Here is a 21796-nt window from a genome sequence, read left to right on the forward strand (position 1 = left end):
AGTTTTATGGAACACATGTCGATATCTCAACATGTCTTTCACGTGTTATCATTGGACTCAGCAGCAAGTATACGAATGCCACTTGTTCCATGAAGGCCTAATCATTTGGTGGGATGGTTTACATTAGTCCTATACAAGGTCCTGATTGTCACAAAGTTCTTTAGCAGATCGGTTGTGGTCGAGGTTAGCGTTACCTTTGGCCCATTTTCATTTTAACTAGTCACTTTTTGGTTGAAGTCCACACCTGCTCAAACATGCCTCGCTTCAGACAGCCTAACGTTACAACTTGTCCCATGACCGAGAAATGCATATATATTCTCGGTGGATTAACCAGCGCGTATTCCCCATCACTACCAATGACATGCTATGCACTCCACACCATTGACATTGAGCCCAACTATCATACCCACATTCCATTGACCTAGTACCCCTATCACTTTTGCCAATAATATAAAATTGTGCCCGTATATGCAGATTAATTAGTTCATAAGTATGTAGATTGTGAACAATGACACAAGATCGAACCTTGACAGTCACAGTGTGAGAATTACATGAATGTAGTGAATTCCTTGTGGACACTAAATACCGATCCCCACTTAATGGACTATTGAGTTAAGAAAGGAAAGTACAATTTAATTTAATGAGAATGAAAACATAAAATACATTAATGGCCTCATGAGTTGTTCCTAAGATATGATAATGAAAATGAAAACAATAATTCAAATTTAATAATTAATTACGCATATTTATGAGTTATTAGACCAATACCGTCCATTCCTAAAAGTAATAAAAATCCAGCCCTATTATTGGAGTTAACTGTATGGTTCTCTGCGAAAATTTCCCTTTTTCTCAGACTCACAGCGCGTTGTAATGGTGCCTCGACGTCGTCGTTTCATCTTTCTCCTGCGTATCATCTTTCTCCTTTCTCCCCATCCAACACACCAAAACTTCTCCCATTCCTTCCAGTCGATACCGCAGGTTTGCTCCCTCTCGCTTTCTCTCTCTATCTCTATATACATTCACACACATATGCATACACGCATTTACACACACACACACACACACACACACACACACACACACACTAGTAGATACAGTTCTTCATTGTTAGCTCAATTGGAACTCACGCTTTGTCTTCTACTTTCTTACCCTAATTTGTTCAATTCGTAGTTTGTGTGAGCTCTCCATCCTTTTTCTCAGCTTGTGATTCTATAACTGTGTTGATTTGTCCCTTGAATAGACAGCTTTGTATTTTATTTATTTATTTATTGGTTTTTAGTTTCAAATCGCAACAGCTGAAAATGAGCTCTAAAGTGGTTATTTATGTGTTCAGTGATAATTCGTGTTCTTGGGTTGCAACGAACAAGTGGAGTAAAGCTTTCAGCTTGCCCCAAATTATGTACTTATGGTGTAGTGTTTCGTATTTTGTACTCTGTAATGTCCTGGTGTTTGCCTCCAATCTCATGCACTCATAGTCTCATGTGCCTAATTTTTTTTTTTTTTTTAAAGAAGACATTTTTGGTCTGCTGCCACATAACAATGATTATTTCTGAGAAGTAAATGATTTTTAACATATTTACATTTGTAAGTTTATGGGTCTAATCTAATGCATTTTTATTTATTTTTTTAATGAAGAAAATCTGTCCACTTTACAACATTTTTGACATGGAGTTACAGAAAGGAGGATAACAAGAAATAAGCAATGTAATTCTCTTTTCCTTTTGTGTACTTAATTAATTATTAGAGAAATGCATTCATATACCTGCTATGTGATTTGCTGTGTTTAAATGATAATCTTATTTATACATTTGGCCTGGTTCTCACTTATTTAGATTTCTTTTCACTACTAAACCCTGGCCATTGTTGATATTCTTTTGTTCTTCCATATGTTTGAACTCTCATAGGATCTTAGGTACGGAGTATCTCTTAACTAGCGATTCCGTCTTGATACTTTTTCTGTATGTACTCCCATTCCTGTGTTTAGGTTGGCCATTCTAAGGTTTTGAATGCTACGTTATCAGTAAGTCTTACAGTCGAACATCACAATGGAGCATCCAAAATCGACCTCTGGGGTAGGGGAGGATAATATTGGGATTCCTGATGATTTGCGGTGTAAGAGGTCGGATGGGAAACAATGGAGATGCACTGCTATGTCCATGCCCGATAAAACAGTGTGTGAAAAGCACTACATACAAGCTAAGAAGAGAGCTGCAAATTCTGCAATGAGAGCCAGTATGAAAAAAGCAAAGCGAAAACCTTTAGGTGAAAGTGAGATATACTTGGAGAGTAAAAGTGATGACATGGATTTACCACTCAATAACCAGAGTATGGGAGATTTTTCTGGTTCAGTTTCTGGGAAGAAGAATAAGGAAAAGATATCTAAAAGTCCAGTTGGTTATTTTCCTGAAACAACTTCAAACAGGGCTTATCCAGTTCGTGGTACTCTGAAGTCGAGTGATGATCTGCAAAGAGATGCCTCACCATATGAAGAGAGCTTAAGATCTTACAGGACACCTCCCCCTTCTTGTCTGGAGTCTTCCAAAAACAGATCTCAGAAGATGTTTGATTCTAGCCCTATGACAGTAAGTTTGAATCAATGATATGTAACCATTTTTCTATGGTTTTATTCTAGAAGCTGAAAGGATTTAATTTTAGCAAAGTCATGATCTTTTCAACAAATGATGCTTTGATTCAAAAAGATATATGAACTACTTAAATTAGGTGAAATAGTAGTTTTATTTCTGCATTATTAAGTTTTACCGACACCATTGGTGCCCTGCTTGGTAGGATTGGAACATCTCTCCTTCCTGCAGCTTTATGTGCCCAAACAAAGGGGTTCTACCCATAAGCAAGTTGTTTGGCTGTTGTTGACATTTCTAGGACTACAGACTGACTTTTGTCCTCTTATAGTTTTGTCAATCAAATACATTTTTATAGTTATAGTGATTTCTGCACATATCCTCTTACTTTCTTAATTTCTTAGGAAAATTCTGAAGGAAGCTCTGATTCTTCTGATAACACCGGTGGGCAACCTTGTCATCAATGTCGGCAGAATGATCACAGGGTTATTTGGTGCCTTAAATGTGATAAAAGAGGATACTGTGAAAGATGCATCTCAACTTGGTGGGATATTATTTCAATGGTAGATACATTTACAGTTTACCATTTTACCATTTTGATAACAGGAGTGCTTGTTTGTCAGGTATTCTGACATCCCAATGGAAGATATTCAGAGGATGTGTCCTGCTTGTCGTAGTATTTGTACTTGCAAAGTGTGTTTACGTGCAGATATTTTGATAAAGGTAATTGTTTATTTTCTTGCAAGGACTATTTTTTAATGCGTTATGAGCTTATTATAATGTTCCTATCACAGTTTGTGAGTTCATTAATGTAAATAATTTAATTATTTTGAGCATAGGCCAGGATAAGAGATATTCCTGCCCAAAAGAAGCTGCAATACCTATATTCCCTTTTATCTGCAGTTCTTCCTGTTGTTAAGCGCATCCATCACAATCAATGCTCTGAGGTGGAGTTGGAAAGAAAGCTCAGAGGTAGCCTGTTTATCCTTTATATTTCATTTAGAGACTTCAGTTCTAATTTTGCTTTTAAATTTTACTATCTTAGCATCCTATACTTTATTCAGGAAATGGGATAGATCTTGCAAGGATGAAGTTAAATTCCGACGAGCAGATGTGCTGGTAATATTTTGAATTATTTATATGGTTTTTGTATCTTGCTGTAAACTGTAACAGTATAGTAATGCGCTGGTAGTTTCTTTTACTCAGTTAAAGGTTATTTCACATATAGTAATAATATAGTTAAAAAGATTTTTTTTCTTCTTCCAGTAACTTCTGCAGGATTCCAATTATTGATTATCATCGACACTGCTCAAATTGCTCATATGATTTGTGCCTTAGCTGCTGCAAAGATATTAGAGAAGCTGCTAAATTTTCCTCCAAGGAAGATATTGTGAACCGGATTTCTGACCAGATTGATGGTGGAGAAATGACTTTAGAGCCAGTGAAATTATCCAATGTTCAATTAGAATTGTTTAAAAGGATTTCTGATTGGAAAGCCAATAGTGATGGCTCTATACCGTGCCCTCCGAGAAAGTATGGGGGCTGTGGCTCCTTGACTTTAGTTCTCAAGCGCATCTTCAAGATGAACTGGGTTGCAAAACTGGTAAAAAATGTTGAAGAAATGGTTGGTGGCTGTAAGCTATGTGACACTAGCTATGTAGAGGAACCTGACTCTGAACTCAGGCTATGCAAGGCTGCACATAGAGAGAATGGCAATGATAATTATTTGTATGATCCATACTCTGAAGATATTAAAACTGAAGGGATTGAGAACTTCAGGAAGCACTGGAGCATAGGCAAGCCTGTTATTGTTAAGGAGGTTTTAAATATCTCATCAACATCAGTTTGGGATCCCATGTTTATATGGAGGGGAGTGCGGGAGACAGCGGATGAGAAAACAAAAGATGAAGATAGAACTGTGAAGGCTATTGACTGTTACAATTGGACTGAGGTTGGTAAATGATTTCAAAATTCCATCTATTATGAGTTAGTATTAGTATCCATTGATTTTCCATATCCAACCTGTTGACCTTTAGGCTATGTTTTAATTTCTCTAAAACTAGAGGTAAGGTTGTGCACACTTCTACAGACCCTGCATGGTCCACAAATCTGCACATTTTGTTCAAAACTTTTCAGTGGGACTATCATATATTCATATATTCATGTACTTATGTCCTTTTTCCTATTGAACTGTACTACTGGTCAAGCATTATCTTCTTTTGAGTGGTGCTGAAACTGTCTCTAATCTCTTATGCTTAATGTCTCTGCAGATTGATATTCATCTTGGTGAGTTCATCAGGGGATATTCAGAGGGGAGAATTTGCAAAAATGGTTTGCCACAAATGTTAAAATTGAAGGATTGGCCTTCTCCTAGTGCTTCAGAAGAATTTTTGTTGTATCAGAGACCTGAAATAATTAGTAAACTTCCTTTACTGGAGTTCATCCACTCCAAGTGGGGTCTTCTAAATGTTGCTGCCAAGCTGCCTCATTATTCACTTCAGAATGATGTTGGTCCTAAGATCTTTATGTCTTATGGATTGTATGAAGAGCTTGGCAAAGGTGATGCAGTGCACAACCTTCATGTTAATATGCGTGATATGGTGAGTTAAGCTTATCCTTTCAGAGGCTCAAGTGGCAGTCTAGCCATATTTTCACAATTCCATAGCTTGCTTAAATACTTTTGTCTTTTGTGTTTCAACTTGGTGATATTAATTGCAAAAGAAAGTAATTTCACATTCTCACATTATTATCATGTTCTGAAGTTCTATTTAATCTAAATTTTGACTCAGACAGAGAATATTTCCAATATTTTTGTCTTCTGATTCTCTGTCTTAAACTTTTGTATTGTGTGTGGACTTATTCTTTGTAACTTGTATGAATTTGTGATTATAATTGAAAGCAAAGGTAAAGTTGTGTTTATATAATGCTTTGAAGTTCTATCCAATCTAAAGTTTGTCTCAGGTATGGCTTACATCTGTTTTACTTTTTATTTATACACACGGTTTCACTCTCTAGAACTTATATGAAGTATCAATGAGTGACGCAGCTTTTATTTTAATATTATTTTTTAATTCTTTTGTCAACTCATAGTCATCTAATCAAGATAACATTTTTGAGTTGCAGTTGGGTTGGCATATAGTATTTATTTATTATGGAGTATTATTTTTTTTAAAGAATAGTCTGTTGGCATATACTATGAACATACAATCCTGGTCTAACAAAAGTCAAGTTACTTGATATGAAAAGTTTTTATTGAAGTTCTTTAGAATAATGTGTATTTACTGTATGAATTATGACTGTCAACTAACCATCTGTAGCAGTATAGGATTTCATACCTAAAGTATCTGAATAATAGTTGTCTGATCATTTTAATTATATTTGTGCATAGTTGATTTGAAGGGTTTGCTTATGTTCTTGTTTCCTCAAGTCTCCATGAGTAAATGCACAATATTATACTGCTTTCAAATAGTAAACTTGTTGGATTACCATTCTTCCATTCTATAATAGGTGTTCTTATTGGTACATACAAATGAAGCCAAACTGAAAGGCTGGCAGAGGACTAAATCAGAGAAGATACCAAAGGCGTCTGCTGAATACAATGCAAAAGAAGCATCTGATGATCCAAAAAATAATTTGAATGGAGAATTGCTCACATTATCACCCGCTGAACAGGATAGGCTGGATGAAAATGATGCTAATATGGATTCAGATGCTCCTGACATGCTGGTGGACCAGGGGACAAGAACTTCTAGCAGCGACACAAATGATGCCATTGATGAAGACTTAAGTGGCACCGATGTAAAGAAATTTGAGCGTACACATTCTGGAGCTCTTTGGGATGTCTTTCGCCGACAGGATATACCAAAGCTTATTGAGTATTTAACATGTCACAGAAAAGAATTTGGAGAGCCTGAGAGCATAATAAATGATTCTGTAGGTTTTTTTCCTACTTGAACTGGAGTCATTTCTGTCAAAGCTATCGGTTTTATGTTTGATTTTCATTTGGCTAAGTCTCCATTGTTTCTTTCAGGTTTCTAGTCCTCTTTATGATGGGAAGATATATCTGAACAGACACCATAAAGGAAAGCTAAAAGACAAATTTGGTAAGAGCCATGCATGCTTGTAGTTGACAATATAATGCAAAATTTTGATTTTAGCATGGAGATGTTATTAAATGGCAGATATATTGACTCCATACCAGCTGTCCAAATTTTTTCATAACCTGTTTTTGTCTACTGTATAAGTATTGAAATTTTTTGAGGCAGTGATTCTCTAACTTGTTCATACTCGTTAAATAAAATAAAATTCACTTGCTATTTCCCCATTAATCAATTTGTTTTTGGTTTTTTTTTTTTTTTTTTTGCGTGCCTTTTCTTTCTCTCGTTTCTTCCACTTCATCCCTATCCTCCTCCAAGTAATACCTATTTATACTCAGTTGTGTTAGCTGGAACTGGTTGCACAATTTCCATAGGTAGAGACACACAACTCCTAAGTTATTCACTTGTTGAAACTGAGCTCACTTATTCTCATCTTATCTTTCACATTAAAGTTGCATTCTTAAATTTGCACTTGGCATTAATATATCATGAACCTATTGGTGTTTCTCTTAAGACTATTTTTCGTTGGACATATTTTCTACTTCTTTTCCTAACCAGAAAGTTCCTGCGATTTGAATCTTTCTAGGAATAGAGCCTTGGTCATTTGAGCAACATTTAGGGCAAGCTATCTTTATTCCTGCTGGCTGCCCTTTCCAAGTGAGGAATCTTCAGGTGAGGCATTGGCACTAACTTTGCAATTTGTTCTCAAGGAGTTAGTTTCTGTATATGCTTAGTAGAGAAAATATTTTCCGGCCTTTTTTTTTTTGGTTGAACATAAACATATATTGTGGAAAATATTAGGCAAATAGAACTAATTGCTTTTTGACCTCTATGACAATGCAGTCAACAGTTCAGTTGGGCCTTGATTTTCTCTCTCCAGAAAATTTAGGGGAGGCTGCGAGAATGGCCGAAGAAATCCGTGGCCTTCCTAATGACCATGAAACCAAGCTTCAAATGTTGGAGGTCAGGCTTTGTCTTATTCTGACATCCCTTTCCCTTGCCACTCTTTGAGTTTCTCGACTAGAGAAATAAGCCCTTCTTGTTCTTCATTTCTGTCACTTAAGCAGGTGGAAAAGATATCACTCTATGCAGCAAGTTCTGCCATTAAAGAAGTTCAGAAACTGGTTTTGGATCCAAAGTAAGAAGCGTTTATAGGAATACATCTATGTTATACTCTCCTTCACAGCACATTTTCGTCTCGAAATGGATTAAATGAAACAGTATATATACACTTTTCCTGCAGAACTGGCCCGGAGCTTGGATTCGAGGACCCTAACTTGACTGCATTTGTATCAGAAAACCTGGAGGGAACAATTAAGCGAAGGCAGGTTGCCTGTGTTTGAAGCACGAGTATATATAAATATATATATACACAAAGTTGTATATGTAGTTATGTCGATAACTAATTTCTTGGCATGTCCCTGAATCCCTCGCGATGTATGAGGTACGAGTGCCCTTTTTTTTGCATTGTAATACTTTGAGGTGTATACCCCCTCGATTTTTTGTCTTATACCCCTATTCTTAAGACAAGTTATAGTTACAGAATAAAACTGGAAAAAAAAAATTGAATTTGTGTATACATTTCATTCTGAGATTAGTTGTAGATTTACGGAAGTGAATCGAAAAGCTTCTAGTTCCACTGTCTGGTTCAGTACTATGTAGCCCAATAAGAGCAATACATATTAAAGAAAAATGATATGTTAGAAACCTAGAGGGCAACATTTTAGTCTTATAATCTTGTTATCTTATTACTAGTATTTTCACCAGAGGTCGTTTATCTTTCCTGACAATTCCAAATTTAATCCTAGACTATAGTTATTAATTATTACAATTTATTCTATGTTACAACTCTTACGTTAAAGAAAATAGATTGGACGGGAAGTTAAAATTTCAGGATTTTGATTTTATATATACTATAGATTGTATTACACTATTTTATAATATTAGAATAGAATTTTAACGCAGAATTATTGTACGAATTGGAAAGTAAAAATCAATATATTTTATAGGAAGAGCAATCTTTTAGGAATTGGGCGGGAAGTTAAAATTTCAGGATTTTGTTTTTATATGTAGTATAGATTGTATTACACTATTTTATAATATTAGAATAGAATTTTAACGCAGAATTATTGTACGAATAGAAAAGTAGAAATCAATATATTTTATAGGAAGAGAGATCTTTTAGGAATTGGGCGGGAAGTTAAAATATCAGGATTTTGTTTTTATATATAGTATAGACTGTATTACACTATTTTATAATAATAGAATAGAATTTTAACGCAAAATTATTGTGCGAATGGGAAAGTAGATATCAATATATTTTATTAGGAAAAGAGATCTTTTAGGAATTGGGCGGGAAGTTAAAATTTCATGATTTTGTTTTTATATATAGTATAGATTGTATTACACTATTTTATAATAGTAGAATTGAATTTTAACGCAGAATTACTGTACGAATGGAAAAGTAGAAATCAATATATTTTATTAGGAATAGAGATTTTTTAGGAATTGGGCGGGAAGTTAAAATTTCAGAATTTTGTTTTTATATATAGTATAGATTGTATTACACTATTTTATAATATTAGAATAGAATTTTAACGCAAAATGATTGTACGAATGGGAAAGTAGAAATCAATATATTTTATTCGGAAGAGAGATTTTTTAGGAATTGTACGGGAAGTTAAAATTTCAGAATTTTGTTATTATATATAGTATAGATTAGATGTGCAAAGTGAATTGTATTACATTATTTTATAATTTTAGAATAGATTTTTTATCCAGAATTATTGTACGAATGGGAAAATAGAAATCAATATATTTTATTGGGAAGAGAGATTTTTTAGGAATTGGGCGGGAAGTTAAAATTTCATGATTTTGTTTTTATATATAGTATAGATTGCATTACAATATTTTATAATATTAGAATAGAATTTTAACGCAGAATTATTGTACGAATGGGAAAGTAGAAATCAATATATTTTATTAGAAAGAGAGAATTTTTAGGAATTGGGAGGGAATTTAAAATTTCAGGATTTTGTTTTTATATATAGTATAGATTGTATTACACTATTTTATAATAGTATAATAGAATTTTAACGCATAATTATTGTACGAATGGGAAAGTAGAAATCAATATATTTTGTTAGGAAGAGAGATTTTTTAGGAATTGGGCGGGAAGTTAAAATTTCAGGATTTTGTTTTTATATATAGTATAGATTGTATTACAATATTTTATAATATTAGAATAGAATTTTAACGCAGAATTATTGTACGAATGGAAAAGTACAAATCAATATATTTTATTAGAAAGAGAGATTTTTTAGGAATTGGGCGGGAAGTTAAAATTTCAGGATTTTGTTTTTATAGATAATATAGATTGTATGACACTATTTTATAATATTAGAATAAAATTTTAACGTTGAATTATTGTACGAATGGGAAAGTAGAAATCAATATATTTTATTAGGAAGAGAGGTTTTTTAGGAATTGGGCGGGAGGTTAAAATTTCATGATTTTGTTTTTATATATAGTATAGATTGTATTACACTATTTTATAATATTAGAATAGAATTTTAACGCAAAATGATTGTACGAATGGGAAAGTAGAAATCAATATATTTTATTTGGAAGAGAGATTTTTTAGGAATTGGGCGGGAAGTTAAAATTTCAGGATTTTGTTTTTATATATAGTATAGATTATGCTCTTTCAAAAACATGGGTATATATTTGGAAAATTTTATAATAATATTGTTTACAACTTTCCACTACTATATGGGGATTTTTTATTATTATTATTATTATTATTTTTTTGTTTCTTTTGTTTTGTTTATAATTAAAATATATAATATACATAATATTAGGTGATGATGTGAGAATACATCCATATTTATTGAGGGTGTGAAGGGGGTATGTATATCCCACCACCTTAATATTATGCATGCCTACATACACTCCTTTAAGCTAAGCATCATGAAAGCTTCTCTTTACCTAAACAAATAAAAGCTTGAATAATGAAGCATCCTATCCGGACCACTCATTAACTTCTACCCGAATTGCCGCAACAAATATCATCACATCATATTGTGTGAAACTTATTCACAGAGAGTAAAAGAATATGTTTACTTATACATCTCAAAAATAGAAAAATATGAAACGAAGAATGAAAAATTATATAATTAATGGAAACCGTTGAATGCAACTTAAAAGTTTATGGAATTCCTTATGAAGTATAAAGAAAAACTTTCTTTTTTCATGTTGTAATTTCTATTAGACATAAAATAAGTAAAAATAAGATGTATTGTACATATAAATACAAATAGCTTACCTCATAAGGGAGGTGGAAGTTTAGTCAACTTTGCACAAGACAAAGCATGAATATATTATATTATATGAAAAATACTACTATATTACCGCGATCATTTTTATTCGGTAGATTTTACGTTATGCGTTCAAGTCATTCAATTTTTTATTTAGAAATTCAAGGTTGACACTATCATTTGAGTGTTCATGACATATCTTATGTGATCAGTATTAAATTAACAATTCTAAAAATATTGTGATTGTATTCAACTTCATGGTAATAATGGAGATAAATAATTTTGATAAATGCTCTTATCCTGTAAGAGCATTTTAAATAATGAGTTTTTCTCAATTTTTTAGGCAAGCTAACTGATGTGAACGAAATAGCAACAAAAGATTAAAAAAAATCAGTGTTAATGCTAATTTGGGTTTGTGCACGATTTTTTATGCGAATGATCTTTTTCAGCGAACACTCACTACGATATAATTATTATTAATTTTGTCTCTTTTCTAATTGACCTGACAAAAAAAATTCCCATTTTATTATTATTATTACTACCCTAATTATTCTCCAATCTCCTTCATGCCTGCAAGTTAGCATTAGCAATGATTTTTCTGCTAATGATAATCATCATAGATTCATGGATTCATACAGGTCCACATAGTTGTACGAACCGTGCAACTTGGAATTGAAAGTAATAGAAAGTATCATAATTCTAAGTTCCAACTTTCAAGTTCAATATTTTAATCTAGATAACATGAAAACGAAAAATAAAGGAACAAAATTCAAGAAAACATAAAAGTTAAAACGCAAGAGAAACACACACACACATATATTGATCAGGCCATGAACCCCGGGGCCCATTTTGTTGAAAAAGTTTTGACACAAGGGGAGTGAAGGAAGGAGGTTGACTCAAATCTTGTTGGTCAGTGGCCCGCCATAATTCATGCCCCGTGCGCGGAGTGTGGGGACTTCCCGTACAACACGCGTGACCCTGTCCACCAGGGCGCTTCATCTCTTGTGTACTAAGTCGTTACTTCTTATATTTGTTCCTACTTTCGTGGGCTGGAAGCATTACAAACTGGCCACCACTGGCGAGCCTCCGACCATGGCGCCCCCCAGCGGGCCTGGTGTGCCCGGGGTGTGGCGACGGCACCCCACCAAAAGGGGGAGCAGGATTGAAAGTGTATATGTGCGTGATTAGGGTGGTGAAGACGTGTTGATGTAGACGGAGGGATGGAGTACGTGCAAGTGAGTCTGGAGACGTAGCACACATTGTTAGAGGGAAAGGAGGAGGCATGGATTCCGTACAAGTGGACCACATCCAAGGGTTGAAGTACAATATAGAAGGAGGGGATTTGGCCCGTCAGGGATTCATTATCTGGGAGACGATCAACTTACTAACTTGGTGGTCTGTCATCTTGCCTTCTCTCTTCTACTAACATATCAGGGTTTGATTCTTAGGAACTACAATATTATTCTTAGTCATATAATTTGTATTATTTATTTATTAATTGAACCGGTGTCTTTGGGCCTAGCGCCTTGAGCACGAGCAATTTACTAATAATAAAAATAATAAAAGTCAGAATATTTAAATATGTTTTGAGAAAAACAAAAAACAAAATAAAAATAAAAGAACATATGAAGCAGTGGCGGGAAATCCATGAGTTCACGTTAGTGGCTACGCTGAAATGTTTCTCAAAAACAGTTTTTCAAGTTAAAAATAAAGAACAATAAATTTTTTTTTTTTACCATAGGTTTCGTAGTTTTCTTTTTTTACCACAGGTTTCGTAGCAGATCCATCACTTTTCATTAAATTCTTGTTAAATGTATATGGATTAATCCTATGATACATGAACTGATACTACAATGTAATAGAGTCAGTAACAATAAAAAAAAAAAAGTCTTATGATACATTGATACATGATTGTTCTAATGCAATTTATAATGATTCCAGATTATTAAGAAAAGGAAATTACTCAATATACATTTTTGAATAATAACAATAAATTTCTCTCGTGATCTAAAAAAGATTATGAGATATATGGTGATATATTTGCACGGATTTAGTTCAATAGTTCAGTAGATAATATTTGGGAGATGAAATCAAGGATTCAAGGTTTGAATCACAATGTGAAATTATATTCAAAATAAGTAGATTTTTTATACACAAATACATACTGTGATTTATATCATCTTAAATGCGTGATATATAGTGATACTTTGGGTGTAGTGGTGGATTAACGAAACCCATGCAAAAGCTAATATTAGTGTAAATGTTATTTGTTTTTATCCCAAAACCACTGGTAAATCTCCCTGTTTCACTCTCTCAAAATTACCCAAATGTTTCTCTTCTCCAAAGTAATGAAATAAAATATTCTAAAATGGAAACGCGATTCTCAAAATAGCGACACCGACATACAGACGGAAGCATAAAACAGCGCGTTTTCACTTTCTCTCTGTTATCTATCTTCCGTTTCCCGCGTGAGGGAATCGGTTGTTGCGACTCTTCACGGCGGACTTTCTGCACTCCGGCGAACTCGCTCGTTTCTTCTCAATGGCCAATTCCAAGCGTGGATATAAATTGCGTATCTTTTTGATCTTTTTACTTAATTATTACTTTTTTTTTCTCTGTGAATGAAGCTTTGTCCTGTCTCTTGAGCATCGAGATTGCGTGAGGAAGTGTACTTGATATAAATTTTGAATTTTGAGCTTCCTTCCTTTAGAGTGTGGATTTTCATCCATGGGAGCTCAACTGTTTGAAGAATTTTTGCAAAAATAACAAATGTTCGTTTGTGGTTCTTGACTGAAATGAATGTAGAGGAATTTGTGGCGCATTCGGGGAACGTGAATTGCTTGAGGTTTGGGAGGAAGACATGTCGGTTGTTTATCACTGGGGGAGATGATCAGATAGTGAATCTCTGGTCGATTGGAAAAGCAACTTCCACGGCTGTAAGTTCAAGTTTTGCTCGTTTTATATGCTCCGGACTTTCTGATTCTCAGACCAGAATGTATGAAAGGACTTGGGGGGAATGTTAGATATAAATATAGTAAGCATGAAGTTATTTTATTTGTTCAAAGTTCTGTGAGGTGACACTGGAATTAGTAGTGATTGTTGTTTGCCAATTGTTGGGCGGAGTCCCGAAGGCCAAGTCCAGCATTCTGCCTTTCAAAATGTGGCACTGGTTGCTATGCATGTATAAGGAGATAAAGTTACGTCTTCTCTGCTAGCTATAACTTTTGGTGTAGTGGTAAACGTTTGATTTTAACACCAATCATTGCATTAACAGTCAGTTAATTTTCTGTGTTCATCAGTTTCTATATGGCATTCATCAATCAGTAAAAATGTATATTTGTAAATTGAGCAATTGCAGTCTCATTCTGAAAACTGCTGAATCATAGTTATTGCATTGTAATAGACAGTCTTGTTACCCAAAGAAGACTGATGTTGGAACTGGGCGTAGTGATAGTGTTTCCCCGGTGTGACCAAGTAATATTTTCTTTTGTTAAATTGCACAGAGCCTCTCTGGCCACACGAGTCCAATAGAATCTGTAGCTTTTGATACAGCAGAGGTTTCAGTCGTGGCTGGGGCTTCTTCTGGTTTAATAAAGCTATGGGATCTCGAAGAAACAAAAAGTAAGTTGATTTTTTTTTTCCTATCCACTTTACTGTTTCCTGCTTTACAATATCAAGGTGATTTAAGTCAAGTGGCATGTAATTGAGGCAGTATAATATTCGAAGTGTAATAAAAAACTTTTGCTTTGTCGTTTCATGACTGGTTCTTCATTTCAACTGGAAGTATTACAAGCCTCACTGTCTGCAATATGTAGCCTACACATTTACTTCCTACTTCCCTAGTATGATCTTAAATAAATAAATAACTATAGCTTGATTTTAATCTAGCTATTATTATTGAAGTGTAGTGGTTCGTGCTCTAAGTGGACACAGATCCTATTGCACTGCTGTTGAGTTTCATCCATTCGGTGAGTTTTTTGCTTCTGGTTCCATGGACACTAATTTAAAGATATGGGACATCAGAAAGAAGGGATGCATACACACATACAAAGGTCACACACGAGGAATTAGTACCATAAGATTTACTCCTGATGGTCGGTGGGTAGTTTCTGGCGGATCTGATAATGTTGTTAAGGTGAATTTTGTGCATGATTTTCAAGATTTTAATTAGACCATTTTCTTTGGTTTCACTATGGCATGAACCTTTACTTTTGGACAGGTGTGGGACCTAACAGCTGGAAAACATTTGCATGATTTCAAGTTGCATGAAGGACATATTCGATCTATAGATTTTCATCCTCTTGAGTTTCTTCTGGCAACAGGTGTGGAACTGTTGTATGTGGTTCTATAATAGTGGTATTTTGTGCACACTCATTTATGTGTGTTCTTTTATTTATATATCCGTGTATGTGCTAGAGTTTTAGGCTTTGATTGTTAACTTTTTATGATTGACATTTTAAAAGGTGAAAGGAGAATACTGAATACAAGGTGTCATGTGCAAAGCAAGGTGAAGTGTGATCAATACATAAGGGAGGGGCTGCACACACACAATTATATATATAGACACAGATATTATGAAATAAGCAGTATCATCTAGTGACTCGAGAAGATGCTAACAGTCAAGGTGTGCACAAGAAAATAACCCTGAAAAGAACAATAAAAGAGGCACCAAATCTCAAAATCTAGAGCAAGTTTTAACAAAAAAATTGTGATAAGTGATACAATTTGAAAAAGCTTGAATATAGTGCAGCAGGGAAGGAGGATATTGACTTGCATGTTGCAGCCTGAATGAATGTTCTTGGTTATGACTAGCTGAAATAGACTCCTTAAATCAATGAATAATCCATCATTTTCCTTCAATTACTGTAGTCCAATGATCAACAGAAGCCCTATACACAAAAGTTTCAACATATATGATTTGTTTGGTACGAAACTCAAATTGGAGCAGAAGAAGGAATATATGATTTGTTTCTAATAATAAAACTGGACTTTTATGATGCTAATGATAGATACATTCTCAGAAATTGCACTCTTTATTGCAAGCTTATCTCCTTAAGGTTTCTTCTCATCCAATATTAAATCGTAGGTATGGAAGATTTGAATACTTTAGATTACCTAAAGTTGAATCTATGTTTTACTTGCATGGAGCATGTGGATCTATTTCTTATCGTATTTATCTATATTTTGTGGTCAAGGTGAAAAATAACTATATTATCCCTGAATCAATCCTTTGTGAGATCTCAAATTGTAATATAGGGTGTATGATTGACTTGGATTCCTAATAGGTCATCAAAGATTATATGGTGACTGCTATATTTTACTTGTGCATTATGTAAATCGCTTGAATTAATATGCTTAATGTTTAAGATTTTGTATTTAAGTTCTCTCAAAAGTCATTTTCCCCATCTGTTCAAATTTTTGCACTGTTTTCCAGGTTCAGCAGATCGAACTGTAAAGTTCTGGGATTTGGAAACATTTGAAGTTATTGGGTCTTCTAGACAAGAGGTACGTGAGCCTCCGTCCTTTCATGCATGATTTCTAATCTTTCTTGAATATTTACTAACCCCAGAAAACAGGGGGGTGGTGGATATTAGAAGCATACACTCATATCAATATTTAACTATTTATTATCAGAATCATCCTCCCATGTCCCAAAACATATTATCAGAATCATACCTTCACTGCATGACTTCATTTGTTTGCAGACTGCAGGAGTGAGATCAATTTGCTTTCATCCTGATGGAAAGACCTTATTTTGTGGACTAGATGATAGTATGAAGGTTAATTGTAAACATTTTGAATTGCTTTCTTCCTTGTGTTGCAAAATGTATTACCCACACCATCAATTTCCATATTCAGGTGTATTCATGGGAGCCTTTAGTATGTCATGACTCCGTTGATATGGGATGGTCCACACTTGGTGACATCTGCATCCATGATGGAAAGCTCTTGGGGGGTGCATATTATCAAAATTCAGTTGGAGTTTGGGTAGCAGACATTTCGGTACTCAACTTAATTACATGAAACATAATGTTGTTTCATTCATCACCTTCTCTCTTTCTTTATCATCCTTTCTTTGCATCATGAACTTGGTTTGTTTATTTATTATTTTGTATACCTTTCATATGATTTATCTTTCCTTTTCTTGTTAGCTCATTGAACCCTTTGCTGCTTGTGTAAATCCCGAGCAAAATTGCGACTTGGAGCTGAAAGATCACCCCAAGGAATGTAATTTGGAGGGGTTAGGGAGCAATTGTTCAAATTCAAGTCCTTGCTGCACATCTACTGATAATGATTGTACTGAGATAATAAAGAATATTTATGTTGACAGTAAGTTGTTGATGCACTAACTTGTTACGCCCTTGCTCAAAAATAAAAAAAATTTGCGGCATTGTGGAATTCCAAAGTTATCAATTATATTAGCATATTCAGATTATCTTTCTGGTTGTACTCCCCTTTCGACATCATTTTGTGCCATAATTGTAAGGTTTTAAAGGTTCAATTTTTCTGATCCATAGTCTGTTGTAACATTATATTTTTGAAGACTAAAATTTACTCTTACGTACAGGTGAAAGACCTGTAACTACAAAGAAAGTCGGTTCTCTTCTTGCTCCCAAAGCCGTACACCCTTCAGATTCTAAGGACAGTGATCTGTCAACTCTGAATCAGAATTCAGATGTAGGGTTACATTCTAAGACCAATGAAGCTGTCAAAAATAAATCTTTCATTCTGCCAACTGTTGTGCCTCGGGAGAGTCCACAAGGAAAAAACTCGCCCAGTCCCAGAAGGGAAGCAATTTCATTTACCAGGACCACTGCTGGTATGCTGCCAAAGCCACCTCGTTTAAGGCAATCATCAAGCAAAAAGTTTGATATTGAGAAGGTGTCTACAACGCTTGAATCTGAGCACATGGACAATGTGGCAGCTGCAGTAGACAACAAAAAAGATTTTAATTTCCAAAGCCGCCTTATAGCAGATGATAATGCTAGGGATTCCTCCGAGGAAAATGACTCAATTGTCAAGAATGGTGCAGAGAGGTCTGAGAAAAACTTGTTAAAATCAGAAATTCCATATCAGAAAAATGGTCAGTTCCTCAATCTTATTTTGTTATCCACTGGCATCCAGTTATCTATGGTTACCCTTTTCCTGGTGACATATTGACATATTCTCTTTATTCCTAAATCCTAATAAATGTAGTATTATTCAAAAAATAAAAAAATAAAAATTTCTAGTGAGTAGTGACTTTTTTTTGGGTGAAGCAAACGTGCTACATTTACAGAAATTCCCTTAAGCCCAACATACATCTGACCATTTTAACCCTAACCTAACAGAGAGGCTAAAGTTAATACAGCCACAAAAGTCAAGGGATGACAATTAGGCAATTTTCAAGTCAAGGATCCAAAATAAAGAATTTCTCATCTTTGTTGTATAGAATTCTTTTTATACATCATAGCACTTAGTTAAAATGTTATTGTCATTGCTGGTATAAAAAGGAAAAAAGAAAAAAAGAGATTCCTGGAGTCTAAAAAAGATTTTTTTTAAAAAGGAAGTTTGGAAATATTAATATGTTCTGGCACATATATATACAACTGAAATTTCATAGAAACTTTCCTATTTCAAAATGTATCATTCGTGCCTTGAAATGCATCTAGTGTTAGAATTTTCTTAGGCCCCTGTGGCTATCAGATACAAGTAAATACACTTTACAAGGGCATATTGAATCTTAAATAAATTTTGCTATTTTTATTGGCAGTGCCAGCTGTGCAAGGAAGGACACTCAATCTGGTTGAGAGAAGAGTAAGATTGCAAGCCTTTGACATTACTCCTGATACAGTTCCTTATTCTAAACAAGTGAAAGCAAAAAAATCCCCTTTGCTGGTAAGATTTTATGCTTCTTTCTATGTTTCCTTCTATTATTATGCCTAAAAAGCATCATATATGGAGGGAAGTAAAACTAGAATTGCATTAAGATTTTTTTTTGTACTAATAGGGGCACTTGGGGTTTGATATAAGAGGAAGTTTGAAAGCTGATGGTGCTTTTACTCCAAGACACAATCCCTAATTTTAAACCTAATAAACATAACCATCCCCTTCATTACTATGATATTGTGCTTCTTTCAGTATTATCCATTCTTGATATGTAATTGTGTCCAGTATAATGGGGAAGAACAGAATATAAGGAAGTTTCATAGGAAAATGTTTAATGTACTGATGGTGGCAATAATCTGCACTGACCTTCTGTTTTATTGAAATTGTTTTTAGCTTGAGAAGTCTGATAGAAGACGAAGGTTGAAAAATGATGCTAACTGTATTCCTGATACAGTTTCTTATGTGAAACCTGAGGAAGCAAAAGCAACCCCATTGCCTGTACAATTTTATGCTTATTTTTATTCTTCTTTTTATGCAGTTTTTAGTAGTAATAAATTCTTTGTTTATAACTTTTTCTATCTTATCCTTTATATTATTTTGGCTAACATGTAGTTATTCAAACATCATTGTGCTAATTGAGTGCATGCAGATTACTAATCAGCAAACCGTGGGAAGTGCTGAGACAGCTGAATGTGATAGTAATATCATTGAAAGTTTGATTCAAAACCATGACATATTATTAAGTATGTTTAGATCGCGCCTTACAAAATTACAGGTACCTTTTAGTTGATGATTCAGAATTGTTTGTAATACTTGCTTTTGCTCAGCTACTAGCAATTTTTATTTAAATACTACTTTATGTGTTATTAATGATCCTTAGACTTGGCTCATCTATTTCCAACTTGGTATCTGTCTCAATTTTATGTCTTCAATAACAATCTTATGAATACCTTACAGGTTGTTCGGCACTTCTGGGAAAGGAATGATATTAAGGGTGCTATTGGTGCCTTGAAGAAGTTGCCAGATCAATCAGTAAGTATTTGATGGAAAATATCCCGCCATTTTTCTTAATTTGTTACTATGAATTCCAATAAGAAAATAAAATTTTCATGCATTTCTTAAACTATTGTCCTTGCCATGCAGGCACAAGCAGACATACTTAGTGTTCTCACGGATAGAATGGAGATTATCACGCTGGATCTATTCACTGCCTTGCTTCCTGTGCTATTGGACTTGCTAGATAGCAAGGTTGAAAGGTACTGTAACCACGTCTATTCTATGAGTCTGTGTTCCGTCATTTTATGTGATATGATCAAGCCATTCTTATAACTGTAATCTCTTATCTGGATTCTTTTCTTATTCTATTATGATAAATATTTATCAAACTGATATTATATGTGCCTATAATTAAGTGAAATGCAAAATGCTATGTTTTCTTGAATAATGATAGCTTTTGGTGCTTTCATTTTATATCTGACTCAAGCTTACAAACGCTGGTTCTTGTTCTTTCTGCTCTAATGACATTTTACTTGGCCTAATATAATCCCTATTTCTCTTTGTATTTCTGTTTTCATAGGCAAGCATTCATTTCTTTGGAAATGCTACTGAAGCTTGTGGCAGTCTTCGGTCCAGTAGTCCAATCAGCGGTTTCAGCACCTCCACCTGTAGGCGTTGATCTTCACGCAGAGGAAAGGTTTGGTCGAGCCAAGAAACCGATTATACTTTCCTTTTATTCTTCCTTTACCTTGTGGGGTTGGCAGTAAATCCAACAAAAGGGATCAGGTAATAAGGGATTTTGCTCTTTGTTCTGCAGAATCGAGTGTTGCAGACAGTGCATTGCGCATTTTCAAATCATCCAGAACACTATTCCAGCACTTATACAGTAAGTACCCTTTCTTGAAATGAAATTCACAATGTGTTCCAAACACGAGAAGTCGAGAATGCTCTGTGTTTTGGAACACGCAGAATGGTAACCGTGGAGTCACTACCATTGCACTTTTTGTCCAAATGCAAATTTACACCGACAAAATCATTAAAACTCTCATGTAGATCTTGCCACTCATCTATATCTCGTATTCTCGTGTAAATTGTATCTGTAGGAGAGGCGGTTCCCTGGCAAAATGTGCACATCAACTAAACCTTGTTCTTCAGCAACCATAGTCTGCTTCATCCTCAGTATCCATTCCAGTCTAAAACCAAAAGAACAGTATAGCAACTCCACCTGCCTAACAAGTTACTCATGAATGAGTGCCTTTTTCCCAACAATTTGGATATCATAGTATTGCCTAGAAATGTGATCAGATCTATATAGTGTATCCCTGCTGCTGAGTTGACAAGCAAAGGTAACGCTTTTCACACAGTTTCAGGTCTGTAGATATGGTTGCAAGAAGAATATGAACTGAAGTTTGTATGTATGTTTGTGTCAGCAGTGCATATATAGTCATGTAGATCATGTAATAATCAAGTTCAATGAGATGTATGGGTAGCCATCCCAGTAGTTCATGAAATGTATAGTTCACTTGGCTGAATTACTTGGGTATGAAATATTGAAATGTGAATTACTTTGGAGATAAATCACACTATAAAGACTTTGTTTGACGAACTCAATCGAAAAAGTGTTAGTAATAATCGAACTCGTGACATTCTGATGAGAATATGTTTCATTTACTCACTCTACCTTTTTGGAGTTATTTTCTCCCTTTGTTTTCTAAAGGCATAGTGTGTAACTAGGCATGGGTGAAATGGTGGATTCAAAGAGGGGACAATAGGGACTGTTGCCTCCTAATTCTATTATGGATCATCACTTTGCATTGTGGGTCTTGGTCCAAACATGATATTAAAATTAGAAAAAAAAATGTATTTTTCGTCCCTAAATTATAGGATAATTGTAAAATTCGTCCCTAAGTGTTGAGAGAGAGAGAGAGTAGAGCTAGTG

General features: G+C 34.5%; 2 protein-coding genes across 7 annotated transcripts; both read left to right on the forward strand.

Moving 5' to 3' along the window:
* Positions 1–823: 823 nt before the first annotated feature.
* Positions 824–8315, forward strand: LOC109165748 (lysine-specific demethylase JMJ25). Of its 3 annotated transcripts, none has more exons than XM_019314662.1 (15): positions 824–978; positions 1636–1704; positions 1985–2582; positions 2984–3123; positions 3203–3302; positions 3419–3551; positions 3644–3698; positions 3846–4530; positions 4850–5179; positions 6087–6512; positions 6610–6682; positions 7263–7348; positions 7520–7639; positions 7741–7814; positions 7920–8315. In XM_019314662.1, the coding sequence occupies exons 3-15, from the start codon at positions 2046–2048 to the stop codon at positions 8017–8019; spliced, it is 2859 nt and encodes a 952-aa protein (XP_019170207.1). In that variant the 5' UTR covers positions 824–978; positions 1636–1704; positions 1985–2045; the 3' UTR covers positions 8020–8315. The 3 variants fall into 3 exon arrangements, with proteins under 3 accessions (XP_019170207.1, XP_019170209.1, XP_019170208.1); XM_019314664.1 differs by having other exon boundaries at positions 7744–7814; XM_019314663.1 differs by lacking the exon at positions 1636–1704.
* A 5036-nt stretch (positions 8316–13351) lies between these two features.
* On the forward strand, positions 13352–21468 carry LOC109165402 (katanin p80 WD40 repeat-containing subunit B1 homolog). Of its 4 annotated transcripts, none has more exons than XM_019314135.1 (18): positions 13410–13564; positions 13798–13928; positions 14496–14613; positions 14901–15127; positions 15212–15314; positions 16427–16497; positions 16698–16772; positions 16852–16995; positions 17145–17322; positions 17561–18076; positions 18746–18870; positions 19255–19359; positions 19511–19636; positions 19819–19893; positions 20005–20117; positions 20438–20554; positions 20675–20743; positions 20961–21468. In XM_019314135.1, the coding sequence occupies exons 1-18, from the start codon at positions 13534–13536 to the stop codon at positions 21019–21021; spliced, it is 2385 nt and encodes a 794-aa protein (XP_019169680.1). In that variant the 5' UTR covers positions 13410–13533; the 3' UTR covers positions 21022–21468. The 4 variants fall into 4 exon arrangements, with proteins under 4 accessions (XP_019169681.1, XP_019169680.1, XP_019169682.1 ...); XM_019314137.1 differs by having other exon boundaries at positions 13415–13564; positions 14896–15127; XM_019314136.1 differs by lacking the exon at positions 19255–19359 and having other exon boundaries at positions 13352–13564.
* The last annotated feature ends 328 nt before the right edge of the window (positions 21469–21796 follow it).

The sequence above is a fragment of the Ipomoea nil genome, unplaced genomic scaffold, assembly GCF_001879475.1.
Source record: "Ipomoea nil cultivar Tokyo-kokei standard unplaced genomic scaffold, Asagao_1.1 scaffold3069, whole genome shotgun sequence".
Classification (NCBI taxonomy): domain Eukaryota; kingdom Viridiplantae; phylum Streptophyta; class Magnoliopsida; order Solanales; family Convolvulaceae; genus Ipomoea; species Ipomoea nil.